The 21,306-nt window shown below is 39.9% G+C and overlaps 1 protein-coding gene across 1 annotated transcript; it reads right to left on the bottom strand.

Annotated features, from left to right (window-relative positions):
- Positions 1–19,243: 19,243 nt before the first annotated feature.
- On the bottom strand, positions 19,244–21,002 carry LOC135943144 (C-type lectin mannose-binding isoform-like). The gene is made up of 8 exons (XM_065489563.1): positions 20,864–21,002; positions 20,768–20,807; positions 20,556–20,651; positions 20,437–20,496; positions 20,360–20,384; positions 20,252–20,310; positions 20,072–20,189; positions 19,244–20,020 (listed from the first exon to the last, which is right to left on the bottom strand). The coding sequence occupies exons 1-8, from the start codon at positions 20,923–20,925 to the stop codon at positions 19,788–19,790; spliced, it is 693 nt and encodes a 230-aa protein (XP_065345635.1). The 5' UTR covers positions 20,926–21,002; the 3' UTR covers positions 19,244–19,787.
- Positions 21,003–21,306: the final 304 nt, after the last annotated feature.

Here is a 21,306-nt window from a genome sequence, read left to right as displayed (position 1 = left end):
ATAGCATAAAAGTGAAGACATATTCCCCTTTTCATTTCCTGGCTAAACCAAATCTTTTTTATGACTGAAATAATTTAGTTGCTAATTTAATATTTTTTACTAAAAGCCTTATTTCCTCCGAATACCTTTTATTTAAATTTGTAAATTGTGACTTCTTCAGAAAAATAAAATTGAATTCCACCTGTTGGTTAAGCCCTTAGCAGTGTTCAAATCCACCAATAGGTGGCGCCAGCGGTTTCTTTCGATTTTAATGAACTTCCGCTGCGATTTCAGACTCAATCCTGTTGCTGTGCATGCTGCTTCCAGAATTATAACTTCAGACGTGCTGACAGCAAAAATCAGTCCAGCCATACGCCGCAGTAACGTGGTAAAAGATAAAAAAGTGGTTTTCACGAATCTATGGCTATTGGCTTAACCAATTTTGGTTTTCAGCGTGTCAAAAGAAAAGTGAAGATTGCACAGCTGCAGGATTGGTTCTGAAATCGCAGCGGAAGTGCCTTAAAATATAAAGTATACGGTGGCGCCATCTGCTGGTGAATTGAAAAGATCTTTTAAAAATGAATTACAGAATAACTTTTATGGGCTCTTCATGTGCTGTGTGGGTAGTTGTTTCTAAACAAAGTGTTTGCACCTTTATTTACAGAACAAAAAGCAAAATACATTCAAATTTTTCAGCTTGAGACGGGTTGAGAGTTTACTTTTATCTAATTTAAAAATTCTGATATTGAGATCCGCTCTTTAAAGTTAACAAATTCATTTACTCATTCTTTACTAGCTGGCCACTTCTATAATATGTTTAAGACCGTGACTATAGCGAATGAAATGTTATGAAATAAACAGATCCTTTTATATGTTTTGGTAAACCAAATCTGAGACGTCAAATAATTGCTTGACAAATAAATAAAGAGATCTGATTTATTTTGTTCTTTCTATTTTTTGAATCTATATAACTCTATTGCGGTGTACATAAGTCTGGAAAATTTGCTCGAAGCTAATTTTTTTCTCATTTCCTGGAAAAATAAAAACAGCCGGGAGTTATGCTCATGCGGCTATTTCGGGAGGGAAAAGAGAAACTTGTTCCTTTTTCATTTGCTTCATATGAGCCTGTATAATGAAGAAGGTCCTGAGAGTGGTTCACCACTCGGTTCGTGCGGCTGGCCTTACGTCCATGCGGAGCAATTCCAGCGAACAGACAAAGGTGGAAAACCGCACACAAACACAATCAAGTGCAAACGCGCCTGAGTAGCGGGGCCGGCGTGAATTATAAATCCGGCTGGCGGTCCAGGCAGGTAATTCCATACAGAGAGAATGACGCCGGTGGTAAGAAAATGCAGCAGCGCGCGGTCAGATGAAATTGCATCCCTCACGAGGGTTGTGCACTATGCAGAACCATCAAGCGCGCGCGGAAGAAATCCTCTCTTCAGTTGGCTCGGGTTCAAAAAGCGCGGCGGTGTGGCGGTGTTTTGGGAATATCGTCTCGTCGGCCAGATAAAAAGCCGGGTGAGTGATCGCCCGGTGAACTGTCAAAGTGGCGAGAAAGAAACTTTTTTCCTCTCGCCAACCTTTTAAGCGATAAACTCGCTCTCACTCACGTTCTCTTCGGGGACCCACCCGGCTGATATGCAAAACATTTGTAAACTTTTTAAACTCGTTGCGCGAAAAGGAGAACTTTGATAAATGCATGTGTATTTGCTCGCTCGCGCCTCAAGAGAGTACAGCCAAGTTGGATATATCTATTCTAGGCCTCTCTCGATTCCATCGCCTACGGAGGTTTAATCTCGTACGACATGTCGATAATTAATAACGTACAACATCATTTTAACGGGCTCGCCTAGAAAGACAAGTGGCACTTGCCATGCCTAAAATTAGATTGATAATTGGCTCGTCAAACTGCGCCAAACTGTGGTGAACAAGCTAGAGCTAATTGAGAAATCAATTATAGCACAGTGGTATTTTTACCTCTAATTCATTTATATTTATGGATGTACTTCAAAATCGGTGAACATTCGCTTAACACTAAATGAATTTTTGTAGTACACAACTAGGGCAGTGGAAATAAGACGATTATATAAAGGAAATAGTCGACTGTTATTTGGTGCAAATTAGACGGTTTCTGAGCCAATTTACACAGTTTTGGAGACAACATTTAAGCCCAATTAACACGTTTTTCGGCTACAATATTGCATTTTTCCAATGTTCTTGCCTAAACGCTATTATTAATGTCATTTTTTTAACGAGCAGGAATGCTCCATTAGCACGAAAAAAACATTAACGATTTGAAATAGGCATTGTTTAGCTAAATTAAACAGTAACATTTATCATTTACTGGGAGGGACTCAAGTCAAACGTTATTCCAATTGTTCTTTCAATCAACCCTTCAACCATTACTATAAATAAGAATTAAAAAAAATCTAAGTGCGGAAGATTGCAAAAAAATTAGTGAGGAGTATTAATATTTAACTTTTGTCAGTTAAAGTTGGCAATACTGTTGAAGGGAAGGTTAGGGGGACGGTTGGAGGGACGTCTGAATTGGGACCCAGCCAACCCACAGAAAACGGTGACAAAGAAAAAAAAGCATCATTTTTAGTCTCTTTCCATCAAAACTATCGCTTAAAAATTAAAAATTTGGCAAAGATTTCTACTAACGAAGCAAAATCATGCACTTATATACTACACACTTTTAGTCAATTTGGATGGTTTTAGACAGTTTCCTTTAAGTGACTCTTTTATTTGAATGAAATACCCAAGCGGTGACTCCAATAAAAACCAAAAGCGGTGCTCTCGTGATTTCTTTCCAAGCAACGTCAGATGTGCTTCAACGGTTGTCGCTCTGCCGCTGCCGTATCGTGCGTGCGCGTGAGGCTGGCGAGTAAGGACTTTCAAATTTTAATGCATCGTCGTGTTGGTCGTGGCCCTTTGGCTGCAGTGTGTCGACTTGAATATTGCAGTAGCCAGTGCCGCAGCAGCAGCAGCAGCAACCAGGTACTATAATGGCAAAGTAAAGATGCCGAGTGAGTGAGCGAGTGTTTGTATATTTACTTGCGGTCGTGCGCTCTGCGTGCCAGGCGCTCCCTGGGGCGTCACACATCTCTCTTGCCTTCGCTCTCTGTACCTATAGTACACACACGTAGAGTGTGCAGAAGTTGTTAGCAAACTAACTTGAGCAGCGCGTTCTGTGATAGTAATCAGCCCCGCCAGAGCCACGCGCGCGGGCAGCTGAAAGATTGACTCCCTGCACTTTGGCTCGCAGCGTGTTATTGTGTGTCGTGCAACCAATTTCTCTCGTGAAGCCTCGCAGTCAGAAACAGGAATACGCATTCGCACTTCCACCGCACCCGACTGACTTTGCAAGGAGAGTTAATGATAGATGTAAGCGCTATGGTGTTTTGAATGAGCCTGCTCAGACCATTGTTTGGCCTCTAGGTGTCTGGAGGAGTTGGGAACTATTCGTATGCGATTAGTTGGACGTATAAGCCGTGCGCAATATTCTCAAACCATCAGAGTGTAATTTTAAAAATGTTCAATCAAAAGAGTACAAACGAATAAATAAAAAAGTGGCTTAAAGACTGCTTCATGTAATAAATCTGTTGCAAGTTTCCGATGTTTCTTCATTGGAAAACTTTTGAGACAGTGGCTGGTTTCCATAAATTTTAGATGTTTATCGACGAAAGTTTTTACTCACCTAAAATACGAGGGAAAGGTCTGCAGCTCTGCACTTCTTAAGGGGATGAAAGGCTCTTACAATAATTCGAATCATTAATTTTTTCGACTAATTTCTTGTTCAACTTATAAAAGAAAACACGTATATTATATATCCGTCCAGCTATTTTTGTCGTGAGAACTTGTGTTTGATAAATACGAGGTAAATCATTCTTCAAAAAGAGTGTAGCATAAGCTCGCGAAATATTTCGGTCTTTAATTGAATGCCAGCAGAATTAGCACGCATGCACAACAAGGGAGGTGCCTGCGAGTGGGGGTGAAGAGAAAGGCGGTGCCACTTGTGGAGCCGCGAAACGTGCGAGCCACCAGGGACTCCAATTTTTGTCCTTTAGTGCATGCTTCGTCATGCTACCACATTTTCGTCACGAACCACGAAAAACGTGTTAAGCGAATCTCGTTTCCCCAAATCACTTATTTCTGATGACATGTTTCCCTGGGAATTTAACGGGGAAATCAAGTTAACTTTTTCTGTGCACTTCCCTAAATAAAAAATTGAATTTGCTGGACGTGACATAAAATAAAGTGCGAATTTCCTACAGTTTTTCCTAGAGAAGAGAAAATTCCAAGCATACTTCCTGAATCTATAAATATCATATAAGCGGATAAGGATTTTAAAACTGATATTATTGTAACACAAAATGCTCTCTATATGCAGCAACATTTTCCTTGTTAATTTGAATCGAATCAGTCACTCTATCGCCATGGAAATTTCATTGATCCGCAAGTTAGAGCTTTGCGTCGATTTACGTTTGCTCTGATGGGAGCACAAGGAAAAGAAATTCGAATTTCAACCCTCCTCGACACAGCGAAAAACGTTTGTCATTTGCACGATCAAAACATTAATTATATTTTCGAGTGAAAGGCGGGGGCCATGTCAAAGCGACAGATTTCACGGTAATTCTGATTTTTGATTATATGTACTTGTAGTGGTTGCGGAGCCGAGCTCCCACTCCTTTTTCATTTTTAGTCTAGGGTATTGTTGTTCATGAGATTGTTAGAAATTCGTTAATGCAACAGAGAGAGATTTTGAATTTAAATTAGTTTTCGTCGGACACTGAAGCCAACAAGTGAAGCGGGAAAGTTCTTTTGTTGAATGCTGCACTAAGAGAACGTCGAAGGTAATAAGCGTTAGATAGCAGCAAAATATTTTTGGAACATATAAACATTTAGTGATGAAGTGGTCTCAAACATTAATGAGAATGAGAGGCCGCAAATATAGTAACGCAAAACACACCACCGCACATGCAAACACAATAACACTTTGAGGCCGTGATTGCTCAAAGCCTTAATGAGCTGGCCAACCGGGTCTCTCTCTCTCTCTCTCTCTCTCTCTCTCTCAAGTTACAAAAGTGGTACATTATAATCAGCACGGTTGCAAAACACGAGCCGCGAACACACAGAGAATAAAGGTAACACTAGACTCTCGCCTGGCTGGGGCAGCACAGCAGCCGACCAGCTCTTTGCACGGGCGCCTCAGGCTCATTTTACTTCGCCCACATGCCAGTCAGTGGCCACAAAGTTCGGCACTCAGCTTTTTTTGTTTTGATGTTTTTGTTTGCACCGGCTTTACAAAAAAGTCTCTTTCAGTTGATTCAAAATGCAAGTGATTTCCAGATTTTAATCATACGATAGTCGATGAAACGTTGGCAAGTTGTACAATTCAAAACAAAAAATATAATTATCGTAATTCAGTAAACGTCAAGTGATCTCGTATATTTTATCGTGTCTGTTGTACATTTTTTTGTGTTGAGTGTAGTGATTCATAGGCAAACAGAAATTTACTATTGAAGCAGTTTTTTCCGCAGTTTTGATAAAATTATTTGAATGCTTTGTTTGCTTTGGAAACAGAAGCGCTCACAAATTGCGTCCGTTTCATCCAATTTGCGCGATTTTTCACTTTGCCAAATTGGTAACGACGCAATTCATTATTTACAGCAACTCTTTTTGCCTTTTGTGCTGACAAATCGAAAATAAAAAAAGACGCACGCACGCAGCAAATGAGCCTGGTGATTTTTCACGTCCCATCAGAGAAAACAAACACGCAGTCATAATTGGGTTCGGTGCTGAATGCGAGCTCACATACATAGTATATATAGACACTCTGTGTGTGACGAGCGAATTTCCAAAATGGCCACATCACCTGGGTGGCGAACTGTCCAATTACTAATCCACGCTTTAAGCGAAGAGGGCGGTGGCATAACAAATGATGGAGACATGCAAATGGGCCACCGAGATTAATTGTGTCAAGCGAGCGCACGGCGTGCTGATCGCCAAAATGATTATTGATGGTGACAAGCCGAGCGCCGGAGAGCAGCAGAATCATCTGGTGGCACTCCGCTCGAGCGAGCGGGCTTCGAAATGGGACTCTGATCTCGGTCGTCGTCGTCGTGAGGTGTGTTTTATTTTCTCGCCCACACACTCACACGCGCCGTGCGTGAGATGGGAAAGCCTCAATATGGCTTTTTTCTCACAAAACTCATTTTTGGCTGCACCAAACCGTGAAATATGGCAGCCACAATGTGCGTGAGTGTGATCGGCTTATACGCGACAATCGTAAAGAAAATTCCCTTCTGCTTGCTTTTCATTTCGCCTCGCACGCCCAGCTTCATTTAAATAAAGCTTTACGGGCGGCCTTTAATGGAAATGCCTGCCCGTGGCGGCCGTTGTTCCATATTACCCTGCGCGCATGCATTCGTTCCACGGACCGACTCGAGAGTGTGAATTCACACCACAGCCCTTGAGAGAGCGAATTATTTTAAAGGTGCGGCAGACACTGAGCTGAGTGTCACCTTTGTAATGCCGCCCGCCTTGAATCAGTTAGCTCTCTCTCTCTCTCTACTCGACTTGGCAGGATTAGAATGCAGATTGCGCACATTTGCATTTTGAAATGAAATTTTAAAAGTGCTGAGAAGATTTTTGAATTAAAACTTTTAAATTAAAGGTTGTAATTAACTATTTGGAACAAATATAAAAAAATCTAATTATTTAAACACCTAGAGTGTTTTCCTAAATAAATTTAAATTTGCGACATTCACCCACCAGAAATTTGGCTGGCAGAGCAAAAAGTAATAAAGTCTCAGAAGTTACTATGTCATCAAAGCAAACTTCTTTATATTTACCTGGCCCTAAATAAGAGCGCGGAAAGTCAATATTGTATAGCTGGTAAAAAGAGAAGCAGAGATGTTGACATGGTAATTAAAAACCCTTTAAATTTTTTTAGCATCTTCTAATCAGTTTTGCTTTCCCTTTTAGCTTTGATCAACTTCCTGATACACATGGCAGAAATTAAGACAGATTTCCCGTAATTAAATAAATATTAAAAACAAAGTAAATGAAACACTTTCAACGTAATTTCAAGACCAAATGCCAATCTTTAAGTGCACTAAAATGCCAAAGTATTTTTTTCTCGTGTATCGATATTTGAAAATGCTTTTAAGACACTAAACTTAGAAGATGTTTGTTCAACCTGCAAAGTTCTACAAAAAGAGAAAAATCGTCAAGATTTTAAACGTACAATTTTAAAATAAAGAGCATTTTGTTTCCTAAAAGAGCTCAATACGCAAAAATAAGATTGCGTAATAAAAATGGGATATTTTCTTTGAAAGGTTGCACCATCTAAATTATCTTGACAAACACCTAAAATGTGTCATAACGCGTCCAAAAATTTGTGTGAAAAAATATAGCCTTTTGAAATATTTAGCTACACAAAATATTTTTAATTTAACTATCATAGTTGAATTCAGAGGGACAATTCCCCCTTAATTATTTAAGCATTTTGCTTACGAAAGAGAGGTTTCTAAATATCCCGGTTTTCCCTGATAAACCATTAATTAGAGTGTCATCCTGGAAAAAAGATTTTTGTGTTGCTGCAAACTCATCGCACTGCGCTGCTTTCTTTCTGCCTTTCCTTCAACCCTCTGCTCGTCACATAATCACGTTTTCGCTTTTCCACTGCCAAAAATTCGCCAGGCATGTACTTGCGCCAGGCGTGTGTATGTGGGTGCGCGTGTTAATCTTTTAAAAGTTTGCCTTGCTGAATATTAAAAAAGGCCGACGGTGAATGGGCTCATCACGTCGAGTTGGCGGCAACGGCGTCCGGGGCAGGCGACCGTGAGGACGCCCGGCAACGCAGCTCATCCATACATTATGCTCGTCGCGCATTGAAAGCAGCTCTGCTGAGCGAATTTTTTCAGCTGTTAGTGAAATTAGTTTAAAAAGTTTTTCCTTTGAGCGCGCTCGCATAAAGACGCCGTCCCGAGATATTTACTTTGTGATCGATGAGAGCAAACTCAAGATGTGTGTGTGCTCGGCGCGGGTTCAAAGAAGCAGAAAAATCAGCATGCCGCCCGCGTCCGTTGCCTTGCTTGCTCGCTCGCTCTACCTGCCTCGGCTGCTCGAGAGTCGAAATCAAGTGCCATTACCAGAGTGATTTACTTAACTATTCAAACTTGGACTCGCCGGCTGGGCAGCTGGTGGTCTCTCTGTGGGAATATTCATCTCTGTACCGCAGACTCCGTTAGTTTGCTCTTTGCTACACAAACTCACGGTCAATTTGGCCTAATTAAAAAGGCTCGCGCCGCTTGTGCAAGTCGATGCAGTCGATCGCCGCGAGCGACGTGCACTTTTGCACCCGCGCCATCCAAATATTAACCCTCGGCACATTAATCGCGAAACGAGCCACAGAGCTGCTTTGATGCACTTGAAAGGGAATCGTTTAAATTTATTGCAGCCAATTGCTCGTTTAGCACAGCGGAAACTTTTCCGCCGGCGGTCAGCGCCAATGCCGAGTTGGTTTGAGCCCGTTAGCAGGACTGAGTAGATAAAATTTATTCCCACGTTGTTTGTGTCTCTGCCGAGGTTTTTTATCGAGCAATTTCTGCTATTTGGCTATTTGAAAAAAGACTAAGATGTATATTATCGGGAAATATCCACATTTTTAATGTTTATCTTTAATAGTTCAAGTAAAAATGGGAAAATCTCCTCCTCTCTGCAATTGGAAACGTAGTTCTATATATCGCTGTCTGGGAGAAGTTTGTCACTTTTTAAATATGATACAAATTGACAATATGTCATTTTGGTCGGAAAAATATCCAATTTAACTAATTCGACCCTCAAGAATCGATTGGTGTGCTCAGAAACTTCGTAAAAACGGTACTTAATTAATTCGTCATAATATTGTAAAAAATTTAAATAAACTATTGAATTCATAATAGTTTCATGCCCAGGAATTAAATAAAAACCTATTACACAGTCTCAATGGCAAACATTTTCTGCCTATGTGCTTTCGAGTTAACATTTGCTCACAATTTTGGGAAACGCACTAATAAAAAGTTCATTTTGTTGAGTTGGTTTAAGCCGGTTTGCAGGCTGAGAAGATAAAATCCCCATTGTTTGGGTCTCTTACCGAGATTTGTCTACTTGCATCAAATTACTGGACAAATGCGCTATATCTGTAAAACGAAAGGGGGCTGTGAATTTGAGCGAACCGTCCTCTTCTGGGAGGATCAAAGTTTGCGTTGGTTGAGGCTTTTGACGCATTTCCTCGAGATCGCCTAATTTCTGCTAAAACACCCGAAACTTTGCACGACAAAAACAATAGCAGGTTTCGCCGTCTGACGGCAAATTCGCTTCTCCGCCCGAAATGTCAAGCGCTGAATAATTTATGGCAATTAGAGTAATGCTGTGCGTTTAATCCACCACTCCCCGCAGCAGATGTCGGCTTCTTTGAAACGCCCCGACGGCGCTTCCCCTGCAATGTTTGTAGAGTGTAAGTGAAACAACTTGAACAAAATAATGCAATTGTCAACGGGCGAGCGATGATCGGTTAATGCATTTTACTCAATTTCCGTTGCAGAGCAGAACAAACAATCCGCCCTTGTTTGACGCTGAACTGCAATTTGTCAAACATCGCCGCTTCGGTTTCAGAATAAATATTTCACCGTCGATAAAATGGGGCAATAAAAATGTGCGCGTGCACCGCAGCCGTCCTCAGCCGAGATCAAAGCGAGAATTTCTCACAGTCTGCTGCACGTTTCTAATCTCTCTTCTTTCTTCTTTAGTTGGGGTTGTGAAAAATAGTGGAGGAACTTTAGGTTCATCAACTTTGTTTAATGTTATGGACTAACGGAGCAACTTAAACACTTTAAACATAAAAACAATCAAAACAAACTACAAAAAATAGCTTGGTCATATGCCATTTTTATCTGACGCCCCATAAAATTTAGATATCGCAAAAATATTGATTTTTTATTGCGATTTAAAATAGTCAAAAATAATTATTTCTATACAGGGCTAAATTTAATTTAAAACAAATATTTTTCACTAAATTTAGCTCTAAATCCGATGACAATAACATTTTTTCCATTGTTTCACAGCCCTAGCTGAAGAGAGCGTGTGGGGCCGTCGATGATGATGCTAATGCGGACCATGAGAGATGGAAGAAGGGCGCGGATGAATCAGCCCTGTTCAACCCCTCGTCATGCGTATAAGTGCGTATTATTTGATGCTAGGCGTGCAGCCCCCGTCAGCAAACAAAACAGAGCAAGACTGCCTGCGGTAATTTTCTTTTGTAAAGTGCATCTTTATTGTGTTTAAACAGGCCCTGTGAGACGCCAGCAGATGAGAGCACTACAGGAACGGCATATGGGCCTTTGTTTGCACCAAGCAGGGCAAATATTAACTTTATTTGGCAGCAAAATAACTCATTCTTATGAAAAATAAACTCATCTTTCGGTTCAATGTGCTGATTTATGGGAAATATCCTTGTCTGCTGCAATTAGACCTCGAAAAAGTTATTTAAAATTTATTATCTATGCATATCTTGTCACCGTTTAAAATCAATTGCGTGAAATTGTTTTTAAATAAAATTTAACAATTCTATAGCACATTATGTGAGTGCGAATTAATTTTAAAAATCATTAAATATTAATTTCACAATATCTGTGAGCTAAATTTAGAAATGGAGGCTCTCCTGCTCGCATTTGGCGCCGCTTATCTCGTCCCAATGAGCAATCCGACCTTTTCCGCCGCAGATGCTCTCGTTCCCTGCGGCGCGTGAGGTAACTTAATTAAGTGCACTTTTACGGCGGGCAGGTGGAAAAGCGGCGAGTTGGCTCTAGTTGTGATTGCAGGCACGCACCGCGCGCGCGATCTCTTATTCGGGGCTTATCTCGGCCGCACTTATTCAAGATAGCAGATCGACTATTGTGAGTGTGCAGCCGACATATGCACTTCGCGTGAAATCGGTCCGCATGCCGCATAATATTGCAATAAAAATAAATCACAGCTCCATTCGACGGACCACGATCGGCCATTTATAAATTTCGCGTTCCACGGCTGCATCTCTAATCTTATTTACTCGCGAGTGCACTTTTGTTTGCACGCCGTCTGCGTGTCATTGGCACTCTTTCCGCACTTTGTGCAATTGCACGCCTGGCGGCCCCCTTTGCGCTCTTTCATTCTCATTGTAATAAGGCCCATTAATGAGATTGGACACGCGCGTGTCAATGAAAATGCAGTTTTGCCCTGGGCGGCGCACCCGCCACTGCAGCTGAGCATTATTTATGAATCTGTTTTTTTTTCACAACAGCCGGTACTGTTTTTTATGCAGCTTTGTACAATTTGCCAGCTAAATTATACCCCTGCTGATGACAGATATCAGTTTGACACAAATCAATACTGACGGGCGTCCTTTAGCTTGCTTTGATGTTCAACTTAAATAAATAATCTTTGTTGGATATTATCGAGCTTTAAATCCACAAACATGTTTGTGCGCAAATAATTTACCAAACATTTGTGGGAGTGTACTGTCAATTTCGATAAGGAGCAAAACATCGAATTTTGCTTCTGGTTCCACATTTCGATGCTGGAAGATAAAATTGATTGAAAAATTCTTCAACGAAATTCTAAAAATCTTGTAATTAATATTGGAGCTATATTTCGTATTGCATTCAAGATTTAGTTAAGAATCGATTTTCTCCATAGCCAGCTGATTTATAATTTTTATCTGAAAAGGTATAATTTTGTAGGATATTTTTGTTAAGAACATTTATGGCTTTAATTTTTAATGTAATATTCATTTTCTAAGTATGTGTTAGTAAAAATATGGGAATGTTGTAGTAGTGAGAGAAAAACTTTATATTGATTCCTTAAAAAAGGTTTTTGCTTATTTATTTGCAATTTTTATACATACTGTATTTAGTCATATTTTTTTTTTTTGCTCTTTTTATCCCTGTCCGAGGACCGGAGGACCGGGAAGGGCGCGCACTGCACTAGCACGAATGCTGAAACCCGGGTCCCAATAACACCGCGAACGGATAACATGGGCGCACCAGGCCGCACAGGGACCCCACCCACTCAAGGGCCACTTGCCTCCGCACCGAGGACTGCTTTGAAACGCTAGACATTCGTCCCGTGAAGCCAAATCACGCATGCTGGAAAGGTGCAAACCAGCAAGTAGCGAGTCGGCGCCGGTGCGCCTCCCAGCCCGTTGAGCAATTTGAGCAATTCGAGTCACTAAACTAACCACTTTTTTTTTAATCCAGAGTTGAGTATTTTCAACCCTTAAATTTATTTTTACACTGTCTAACTTAATTTTTAATCAGATGGATTTGCCACTCGTGTTTTAATCCAAAATACAACACTTTTGAAACGTGTGTGCTGAATGAGAGAGGGAAAATTATTTAATAGAAGTGCGAACCAATTTTTACTTTGCATTTATATCAGTTAGAAGAGTGGAAAACAGAAGTTATTATATTATCTACTTTGAAAGATGCCTTGCTAAAATATTGGCTCATTAAAAATGATGGTTCTAACAGCTCACAAAGTTTTATCGCAATACATGCAGTGAAAGATTATTAATTAATAGAAATTTTTATTATGAAAAATACTATCAAATGAATTATAAATTTGTAACTATCCTTGATCTGAGAGAGAGATATATACACAAAAATTCCAGTTTCTGCGTGAGTTTCATATAATTTCGGGCTATTTTTACGTTTCGATCTGTGTGAGTAAGAGTTATAGGCCACAATTCAGCTGTCAGAGCAGTGTTAAGAGATCAAAAGTGTGCAATTTATGTATCGGAATTTATCACGTCACAGAGTGCTGCCGATTTTTGAAATAAATTAATCACTTTGAGCTCGCAAGATTAACAAATGGCTTTTTCGAGCGTCTGCCGCTCTGTGGCAATTTATGGCGAACTGTTGATACTGCATCAGTGTCTGCTGGCCAGCGCAACTGCACCGCTGCCTCAACACGAGACGCGCCAGCCGTGGGAAACACTCGCTGTCGTTAAACATGGAAGGGCGTGGGCGTTTTGTCTGCACATGCTTTGTTTTATAATAACCCCGAGTGCACTTGCAATTTAGCTGTTTGAATAACAATGTTGTGTGCACTTGCAAAGCACCGCGCCATTTCAATCTAGCCGGCACTTCTCTTCAAGAGGTTTGTTTGTCTACTCCGACAGGAGAGCTCTCAAAGAGCTGGAATTCATTATGCAAATATTGACGAAATGAGCATAATTATGAAAATTTTTACTGGAATATGTTTCTTATCACGTAATTAGAGCCTTCTTAAAATTAATATGCTCTTTATTTTTTTCATAATAAAATTCGTCACGCGCTGTAAATTAAACGGACAAGTGTACCAGCCAATTGGCTGGAATTTTATCATTTCACCAGACCTGATAAGAAACGAATTTTGTATTGAATCCAACACCGAGTTTCTGAGTGTTATTTTCGTCCTATTTTTGTATACTCTAGAGTTTTAAGTGGTCCATCTTTGAGGCCAAGTATACGACCGACCACTCCTCAACAAGGTTGTCAGCAAGAGCTGTTTCATCGAAATCAGAGGGTCGAGCAAATCAGGTTGCCGAGGAGACAGTCGTCACACACACAAGCACACACGTCGGCAGCAGGTTGATCTGGTATTCACCGCAGCACCACTTATTACCGAGTCTATGTGCTTACGACGTACACCCTGCAGGAGAGTGCATGAGTGGAACACACACACACACACATCCACATCCACATGGCCTGGAAATTTTACAGCCACTCGCACGGCAATTCTGCTGATGCGCAGGGAATCGGGCGAACGGCCGCAGACAGCTACGTGATTTAATATAAGCGGCGTGTACACTCGGCACGTCTTCGCAAGACAAAGGGATAAAATGCATTTATTGCTCGGGACAAGCTGTTGGCAAGCGCTGCAGCAAATGACGCAACAGACAGGGACACTGACAAATTTCAACAGGCTGATTTAACCGAGTTTATGCGAAAAGCATTCGTCAATGTGCGATGTTGCTTGAAATCACAAATCACTATCCTATTTTTTCCTTTTTTTACCAGGATATCAATTTTAAAATGCTTTAAATTATAGCATTGAAGACTATTTTACTCTTATGTAACTAATGAGACGAAAGTGGGAAAAGAGCTCAGGGCTAGAGGCTCAGGGCGCCACGCCAGTCGGCAAATTTTGGGTCACTTGGGCAGCCGCCAGCCGCTGGTGAAAAAGGGTACAAAATTAAAAAGTTTATGAGAAGAAAATATTTTCCGTGAAGCACAATCACGTTTAAAATATTGTCAGCCGTGCCAGCCACCAGCCGCCGCCTTAAATCTCGCGGCTGAGACCTCTACCCGTGGCTATGATTGTCTAAAGCTTTGTTACAATATAAATTTGATTAAAAAAGTAAACCTCCACCTGAAACTTTTGTGTCAAATGAAAGAGTTTGGATGATGATTATAAATTTTACATGCTTTAGTCTAATGTATTAGTATGATCATTGTTTTTAAAACAAAATCCTTTTAAACAGTGAAGAAACAATTTTCCTTCCTGCAAGTTCAAAGAGCTTGGGGGCGTGAATATTTAATCCCAGATTGCTGTGTTCCAAATCCTACTGCAAATGAAATTTAAAGACGCCCTAATCCCGACAAAATCCATAAATCTCACTAGTAGGATACAAAACCAAACCACCCACACACACATTGCAAATCCGCAGACTAAGCGCCGGCGGCGTTTCCTGCTACACGACCAGACAATAAAAGTAACGAGACAACGGTTCCGCGGGGTTGGGCGGGGGCAATGTGTATTTATATTTGTAATCACCCCCGCGCATGGGGGTGCAAAAAGCCGGCATGCATCAAGATTGCAACGTCCTGCATCTCCCGTCTCCCACCCGCTGACGAGAGCGGAAATAATGCGGTGGCGTCGAATCCACGTTGATTTGCTCTGCTCTCTCGTGTGTGCCGTGTTCGCTCCCGCAGCCATGCAAAATACAATCTAATTTTGGACCTTGAAATTGGAATTAGTCATACATGGCACAAAATCACTGCATCTCGTCAGTCAGCATTAGGTACGGACTGGGAATTGCTTATGATATCTGCCAGACATAATGAAACAGTAAAATTATTGTAAAATATTTTTTTTAACTTTCTATGATCTTTAGTTATTAAAGATATTTTACTTTGCAAAATTCTGGAAAATCGATGTAGCCAATGCATGAACTCATCCCTTAGGATTCAGTTGAAGCCAAAATTATCCTAAATAGCAATGCAAATTTTTTAGAAAAGTGGCAGCAAAGATATCAACTGTGTCCTTATTTCAAATCCCATCTACATATTTGGATTTTTACTTTCCACTCAAACAATTTTGTTGCATTGTTGGATGCTTTTGGCATCACTTAACATTGGATTTACATCCATTTCAAAATTATTCTTTAAGAAAATTAAAATTTAAACTAAAGAAATAATTTATTTCATTTTTTCCTTTCCGAAAAAGGAGAAATGCTGATAATTCTAGTGTGTCCCAGTCCGTACATTAGTTGCCACAAGTTGGGATCACAGACGCAGCGGCGCGAATCGAATTCAAGCAGCAAATGTGATATGTGTGTGTGTCTTGCTTAGCATGCGCCATCTCGCAAATGCGCTTTACATCTCAAAAGCCGACAATGACTCTGTGTGCTAATGAAATGCGGATTGCACCAAGCGAAGCTGAGTGTAATGACGCGCCCGTTTGCTGCTCTAATTAAGGAGTTATTGATGCTCGCGCGCAATACACACTGTTTGCGCCTCGTTCACACTAGATATGAACTATATGAGGCAATCAAGGTGGTTTCAAATTATGTCATAACGCACCCCTGAGCTTTTGTAATCACGTTGCGCAAACACTTCATTAGAATATATTATATGTAAACTCCTCGTACTGGTATGGAAATAATTGCTAAAATAATCTAATTGTTCTATCGACTGTCACTACAATTATTTTGCATGAAGGGTGCAACAGCTAAATTTATCGAGCATTTGCATAAATTATGTAAACAGTCAGAGGTTCGTAAGAAAATAAAACCAAAAATCTGGCATTATTCTTGATTTTAAGGCTTTGGTAAGACATGCGATTCTTTTGAATGGGAACCTTAAGTTTTCTCAACACTTTTGGATTTCAAAATTAATAAAAAAATATATATTTTTGTTGCAATGATTTTTTTTTATTTAGATAAAAAATGCTTATAATGTTTCTAGAAAAAACTTAGCAGGAAAATTATTTGGTGACATATATAATGTCTTTTTATCCGTAAACAAATAATTATAACTTGATGGCAGAAGATTAAAATTGATTATTATGAATTTTAATAACACTCTCTGGCCTTTGTTATAAATTTAGCAGCCGCATTGTTTAAAAACATCTACATCACCAAGAGACGAGTAAAAAAATACTGACTGTACCTGAAATAAATTTTATGGCTGAAACTGAGTTGAAGAAGCATAACTCAATCCAAGCACATTTTAACAACACTCAAGTAAGTGGAACTCGTCATGCACGGAACGGCTCGAATTGTTCCCCGCAATCACTCGAGCGGCAAATGCAAAGCAAACAAATCATCAGACAAATCAAAGGGCACGGTCTGGCGTAAGTGCAGTCGCACTTTGAGGGTGCGCTACGTATACGCGATGCAAATTAATCGCGAGAGAGCGGCTGGCGGGCGGAATGATTTAATTCCGCGCGCCGCATACACGGAGTGTGCGTGCGTAATAGCCGCGCGGTGGCTGCCGCGCATTAATAATTCGGGCACGAGCGTGATTTACAGAGCGGCGGTGCTAAATTCAAATGAAACAGTTCCCATCTGACCCGCCGGCCGTGAATTAGCCGGCAGCCGGATGAAAATTACACATGGCGCGCGTGGGGTCAGCGCTTGCCGCGGTAGGGCCGACTCCCGGGGCGCCGCGTAATTACGCGCGCCGGCCAAGTCATTGAAACTGCGCGCGCTGCAACACGGCCTCTTGTTAATATTTATACGCTCTCGCACGCGCGCCCGCCCGGAAAAACTCTTTTTATTCGTTGGGCCATTGCGATGTGTGTGGCAGGCCGCTGTCATCGCTGACCTCCCTCGACGAACCGAATAAATTACTTCCCTTGATCAAGTTAAAAGCACAAAAAAATACGAAAAGGGTCAAAATGTGCACGATTTCCGCATTTGCATGATCACCAACAATGCGTCTGAAATTCTAAAGATTTTACGCAATTTTATTTTGCACGTTTAGGCTGTCTCTATTATCCTATATTTGAAATTTTTATAACATTTATTTTCGGATTGTGGTACTTGTACTGAAAAAAATAAATTAAATCATAAGACTGATAGATTTAAAAGAGTTAATTGCAGTAATGAAACTAGAATGAGCTAAATTTCTTAATACACGTTTTTTTCTAACCGGTTCACCTCTTTCTAGATGGGCGCCTCCTGATAGCGAACAACTCGCGAAAAAACCGCGTCCCAATAACATTGTGAACGAACAACATGGGCCTCATTGATGGAACAAGCCCAGTCCAGAAAAGAATCAGCGCGTGTTACTGCCCTCGAACCATAGGGGCTTTATTAAAACGCCAATGAAATTGATTGACGCATGCAGGAAAGGTGCAATCAAACTAGCAAGCCTTTGCAATCATCTAAAATCCAAATGGACTCGTCATTGCAATGCAAGGGTCCCAAATTTAGGCGCAAATCAGCTTGCATTTAATCCCTAAACATCTCGCTTCGATTTTCACACGAAAATCATGCGCTCAACAATGCAAGCCAAGCTTGGTTAAAATATATGCTATTGACGTATCTAACCAAATTTGTCCGTTTTTACTCTCGTTTCGCATTACAAAAAAGGTATGAAATGCGAAAAGCGCAACAATAACGCAAAAACAATCAATATGAAACGAAATTTCTTCTTGATTTAACAAACAGTTTGGTCACTGCAAACTTGTCCCTGATAATTTTTCATAGAAAGAGTAATTTGGATATGGTGCAGTAATAATTGAGTTTAGATAGCAGGTCATCCTATTGAAGGAAAAAGCTTGGTGGCCGTAAACCCCGTAAACACTTGTGCTTTGGCAGCGGTTGCAGTGGCTGGTGCCGGTTATTTTGCAACTGAGCTTTCCTTTGAAGATTCGATTGAAGTCTAGGTTTCCTTACTTTATGGGTTAGCTCTTTGGGCTAAAGGAAGCACGTATAAAGAAGAAAATAATTCTTTGAAATAATGATCAAAACTTCCTTCCATGCTCAACGTCAATAATTATTGCAAAATAAACCTTAATCTGAGAGATTTTTCAGTAAAAATTCTTCGATTGGATCAATCATCCCCGTTAAAAGCCTGCTAAAAATTTAAAGAATGTGTGCATTACTGTTAGAGAGCACAGGTGTGCTTGAATGATGGCACAAAATGGGTGAGAGAGCATGGGTTATCAGCATGAAAGGGACCAGGCAAGATAAGCCTAAGGTACGAAAATGGAACATATCTAATGAGCCCTCGGGACGCATGCAAATTGCGAGGGTCACATAAACGAGCAGGTGCATGATCTCCATGGCCCGCCTTGGCTTCGCAAACAAAATTTTAAAAGCGTGGAGCTCCACGATCGTACCACCGCACAATATTAAATTTTTACGTACATAAATTAAAGTAGAAGTTGAAATAAATTGAATTCCCAATTCATGTGAGGTAATAGTTATCTGTACTATTCGGAAAATTAATTTATTAAGTAATAAATAAAAAAAGATATGAATTATAATGTCCTCAGCATGTTCTCTCTCATTCGCTTGAAAAAGGCATCTCCAGCGTTTTTCATTTCCGAAATATGTTCCCCCTGAAAGGAATTCGTCGTTGCGCACAAGGGAATATAAAGCATGACTTTTCATGGCCCCTTGGTTGCATAAAACAGCGAAAATGCATCAGGGATTGCACTTTTTCTTGGAGGGAAATGATATAGCAACAAAAGAGGCCGGAATTCCAGAACATTTGCAAGGGGTGTATTATTTCACCTCTATAGGAATTTACGAGCTGCAGATATTACTGCTATATTTTCAACTGAAACACCCCATAAACATTCAAAACGTGTGCATTTTTCCCGAAAAACGCAATTGAAAATACACCGTCAAAAAATTTTTGACAAACATAATTTATTTTCATTTCAAACTGCTTTAATTAAAGTTATCTGAACTAACAAAATAATATTTGAATTACACTCAATTTTACAAACAAGCGGTATTGACATCTGATTAAATTGTAAATTATGAACTGGAAAATAAAACGCGCGGAGAACGGTATTGTAGTGCGCTCGCGTTTTGACACTGCTGTTGAGAGAAGGAAGAATGATAAAAAACGATTTATGACGCCAACGCAAGCCCACTGCGCCGAGTGTTTGTTTTGTCTTTTGTTGCGTCCGCGACACCCAACAAGGTGATTAATTTGATGAATCGACTGCAGGGGGTCGTAAACAAAATTCACACCCTCCCAAAAGTCGCTGAGAGTCGCGACGACTATTCATCATTTGAGCAGACTTAATCACGCAACCACCAATGCCAGGTTTGATCTAAATAGGCAAAACCTTTTTTTACGTAGTTTTTTGGTTTAATCTAGTTCTTTAAGTGAATGCTGCATTTAATAATTTCATGTAACACACATTTTTATTTCAAATTCCCATCAAACAAGTTTTTGAAAATATCAAATGCCATTATCATTTGTCAATGGATGCTACTGGTTTATTTTTTACAATTTTACCTTACATATTTTTTATGTGAAAATTATAAAGGGTTAATTACATTTTTCAGAATACTCACAAATAAAAAACCAAGAAATGCTGCAGTCTTGATCAAATAAATGGGATCTTGAATGGGTAGTATTGATATATGTACATGCTTGTTTGCCTTTTCCAAAATTGTTTGGTTCATTTAACCCCCACAAATCTTCATCTACTGGAGAATCGTCATGCCAGCGGAAATATCCAGGTTCTCTTCCAATGTCAGATCCGGACAGATACCACGCAGCTAAAATTGAAAAATATTAATCGAAGTTTCAAACAATTTATTTTTTCTTACAGCGTGAGTTGAACTCTTTAGCCTTTTCGTGCAAATAACTGAGATCAGTAAGAGTTTTTGGTGATGCAAGGTGCATGCCGTGCTTTCTACAAAACTCTTTCGATTCGGTGTAGTTTAACTGCGTTATAAAAAAATATCGATTTAATATTATTTATAAGATTTTTAACAAAGCTATCGTACGTGATTTGGATTGGAAAAGAAATACTTTTTCCCATTCCTTAAATTCGTCAGAGGAAGACCTACAAAATAAATATTAGGAGAAATTAAACTTAATTTGGAAGCACTCACTAATGGTTGGAGGGCATTTAGCTGGCTGCAACAAATAGTTTCATTTCCGCTGGAACCAACAATATTCAATGTACTACCTTTTTATCGCCTCGCATCACAGGCTTCCTTCCTTCCAAATGTGTAGTTAAATCTGCAAGCTTTCATCACAAAGATTTTTTTGCCATGATCCGATAAATTAAATTTTTTATCAACTTACTTTCTTTTTCATAAAATCACGGAACTCCCCTTGCTCTCTTACTGCTTCTCTCAATGCAATATTCATTTCTTGTACTTCTGACAACAGTTCTTCAGGCTGCTTTCAATGAAATTGTATATTTTTTTTAATTCTACTTAATTAAAAAATTAAAGCAATAATTATAATTTATAAAGTAAGGATATGAATGGCTCCAAGAATTTTTTCTTACTCACCAAAAGATGCTCGATGTTTGCATTTAAATACGAATTTCTTCTGTAAATGTTATGAAATAAAAAATATAAAGCATAGAATCAAAGGAATTTTGTTACCTGCTTTTCTCGCCACACGTTTCAACCATTTTTTTCACCTCCTCTACTCCAATGTGACACATGTCGCTGGGGTCATGATCAGGATACAAAGGTGAACAATGAAAAGGCAAAGCCAGTAGCAGACACAAACAAATCACGCTATTCATTTTGGTGCAAGTGAATGAACGAACTCTCAAAGCTGATGTGATTCAACGGAACAGGATTTCCTCTTGCAGATTAGTATGTGCCAAATACAATTTTTCAAAACCTGATACCGCACGTCTGGTGCTTCGGATTCATTTGATGTGAAAATTGTTCGTATACGAATTTGTAAATATAGAACTGCCAGAGAGATTCGTTGGTAGCAGATTATTTTGCTTTTATATACATATGAACAATAACAGTCGGTTCACATTTAAAGCCGGCTGGATCCTCCAGTCTGGGTGGCAAACAAAGGCTTTATT

The sequence above is a fragment of the Cloeon dipterum genome, chromosome 4 (assembly GCF_949628265.1).
Source record: "Cloeon dipterum chromosome 4, ieCloDipt1.1, whole genome shotgun sequence".
Classification (NCBI taxonomy): Eukaryota; Metazoa; Arthropoda; class Insecta; order Ephemeroptera; family Baetidae; genus Cloeon; species Cloeon dipterum.
Note: the sequence above shows the minus strand (reverse complement) of the source record. Positions and strands in the feature narration are given on the sequence as shown.

Bases quoted from the DNA above. Each gene is read 5' to 3' on its own strand.
- LOC135943144 (XM_065489563.1), bottom strand. From the start codon at position 20,925: ATGTGTCACATTGGAGTAGAGGAGGTGAAAAAAATGGTTGAAACGTGT. The intron at 20,385-20,436 runs GTAGTACATTGA...TATTTGTTGCAG, and splicing joins TGATGCGAGGCGATAAAAAG to CCAGCTAAATGCCCTCCAAC. The intron at 20,190-20,251 runs GTACGATAGCTT...TTTATAACGCAG, and splicing joins TCTTTTCCAATCCAAATCAC to TTAAACTACACCGAATCGAA.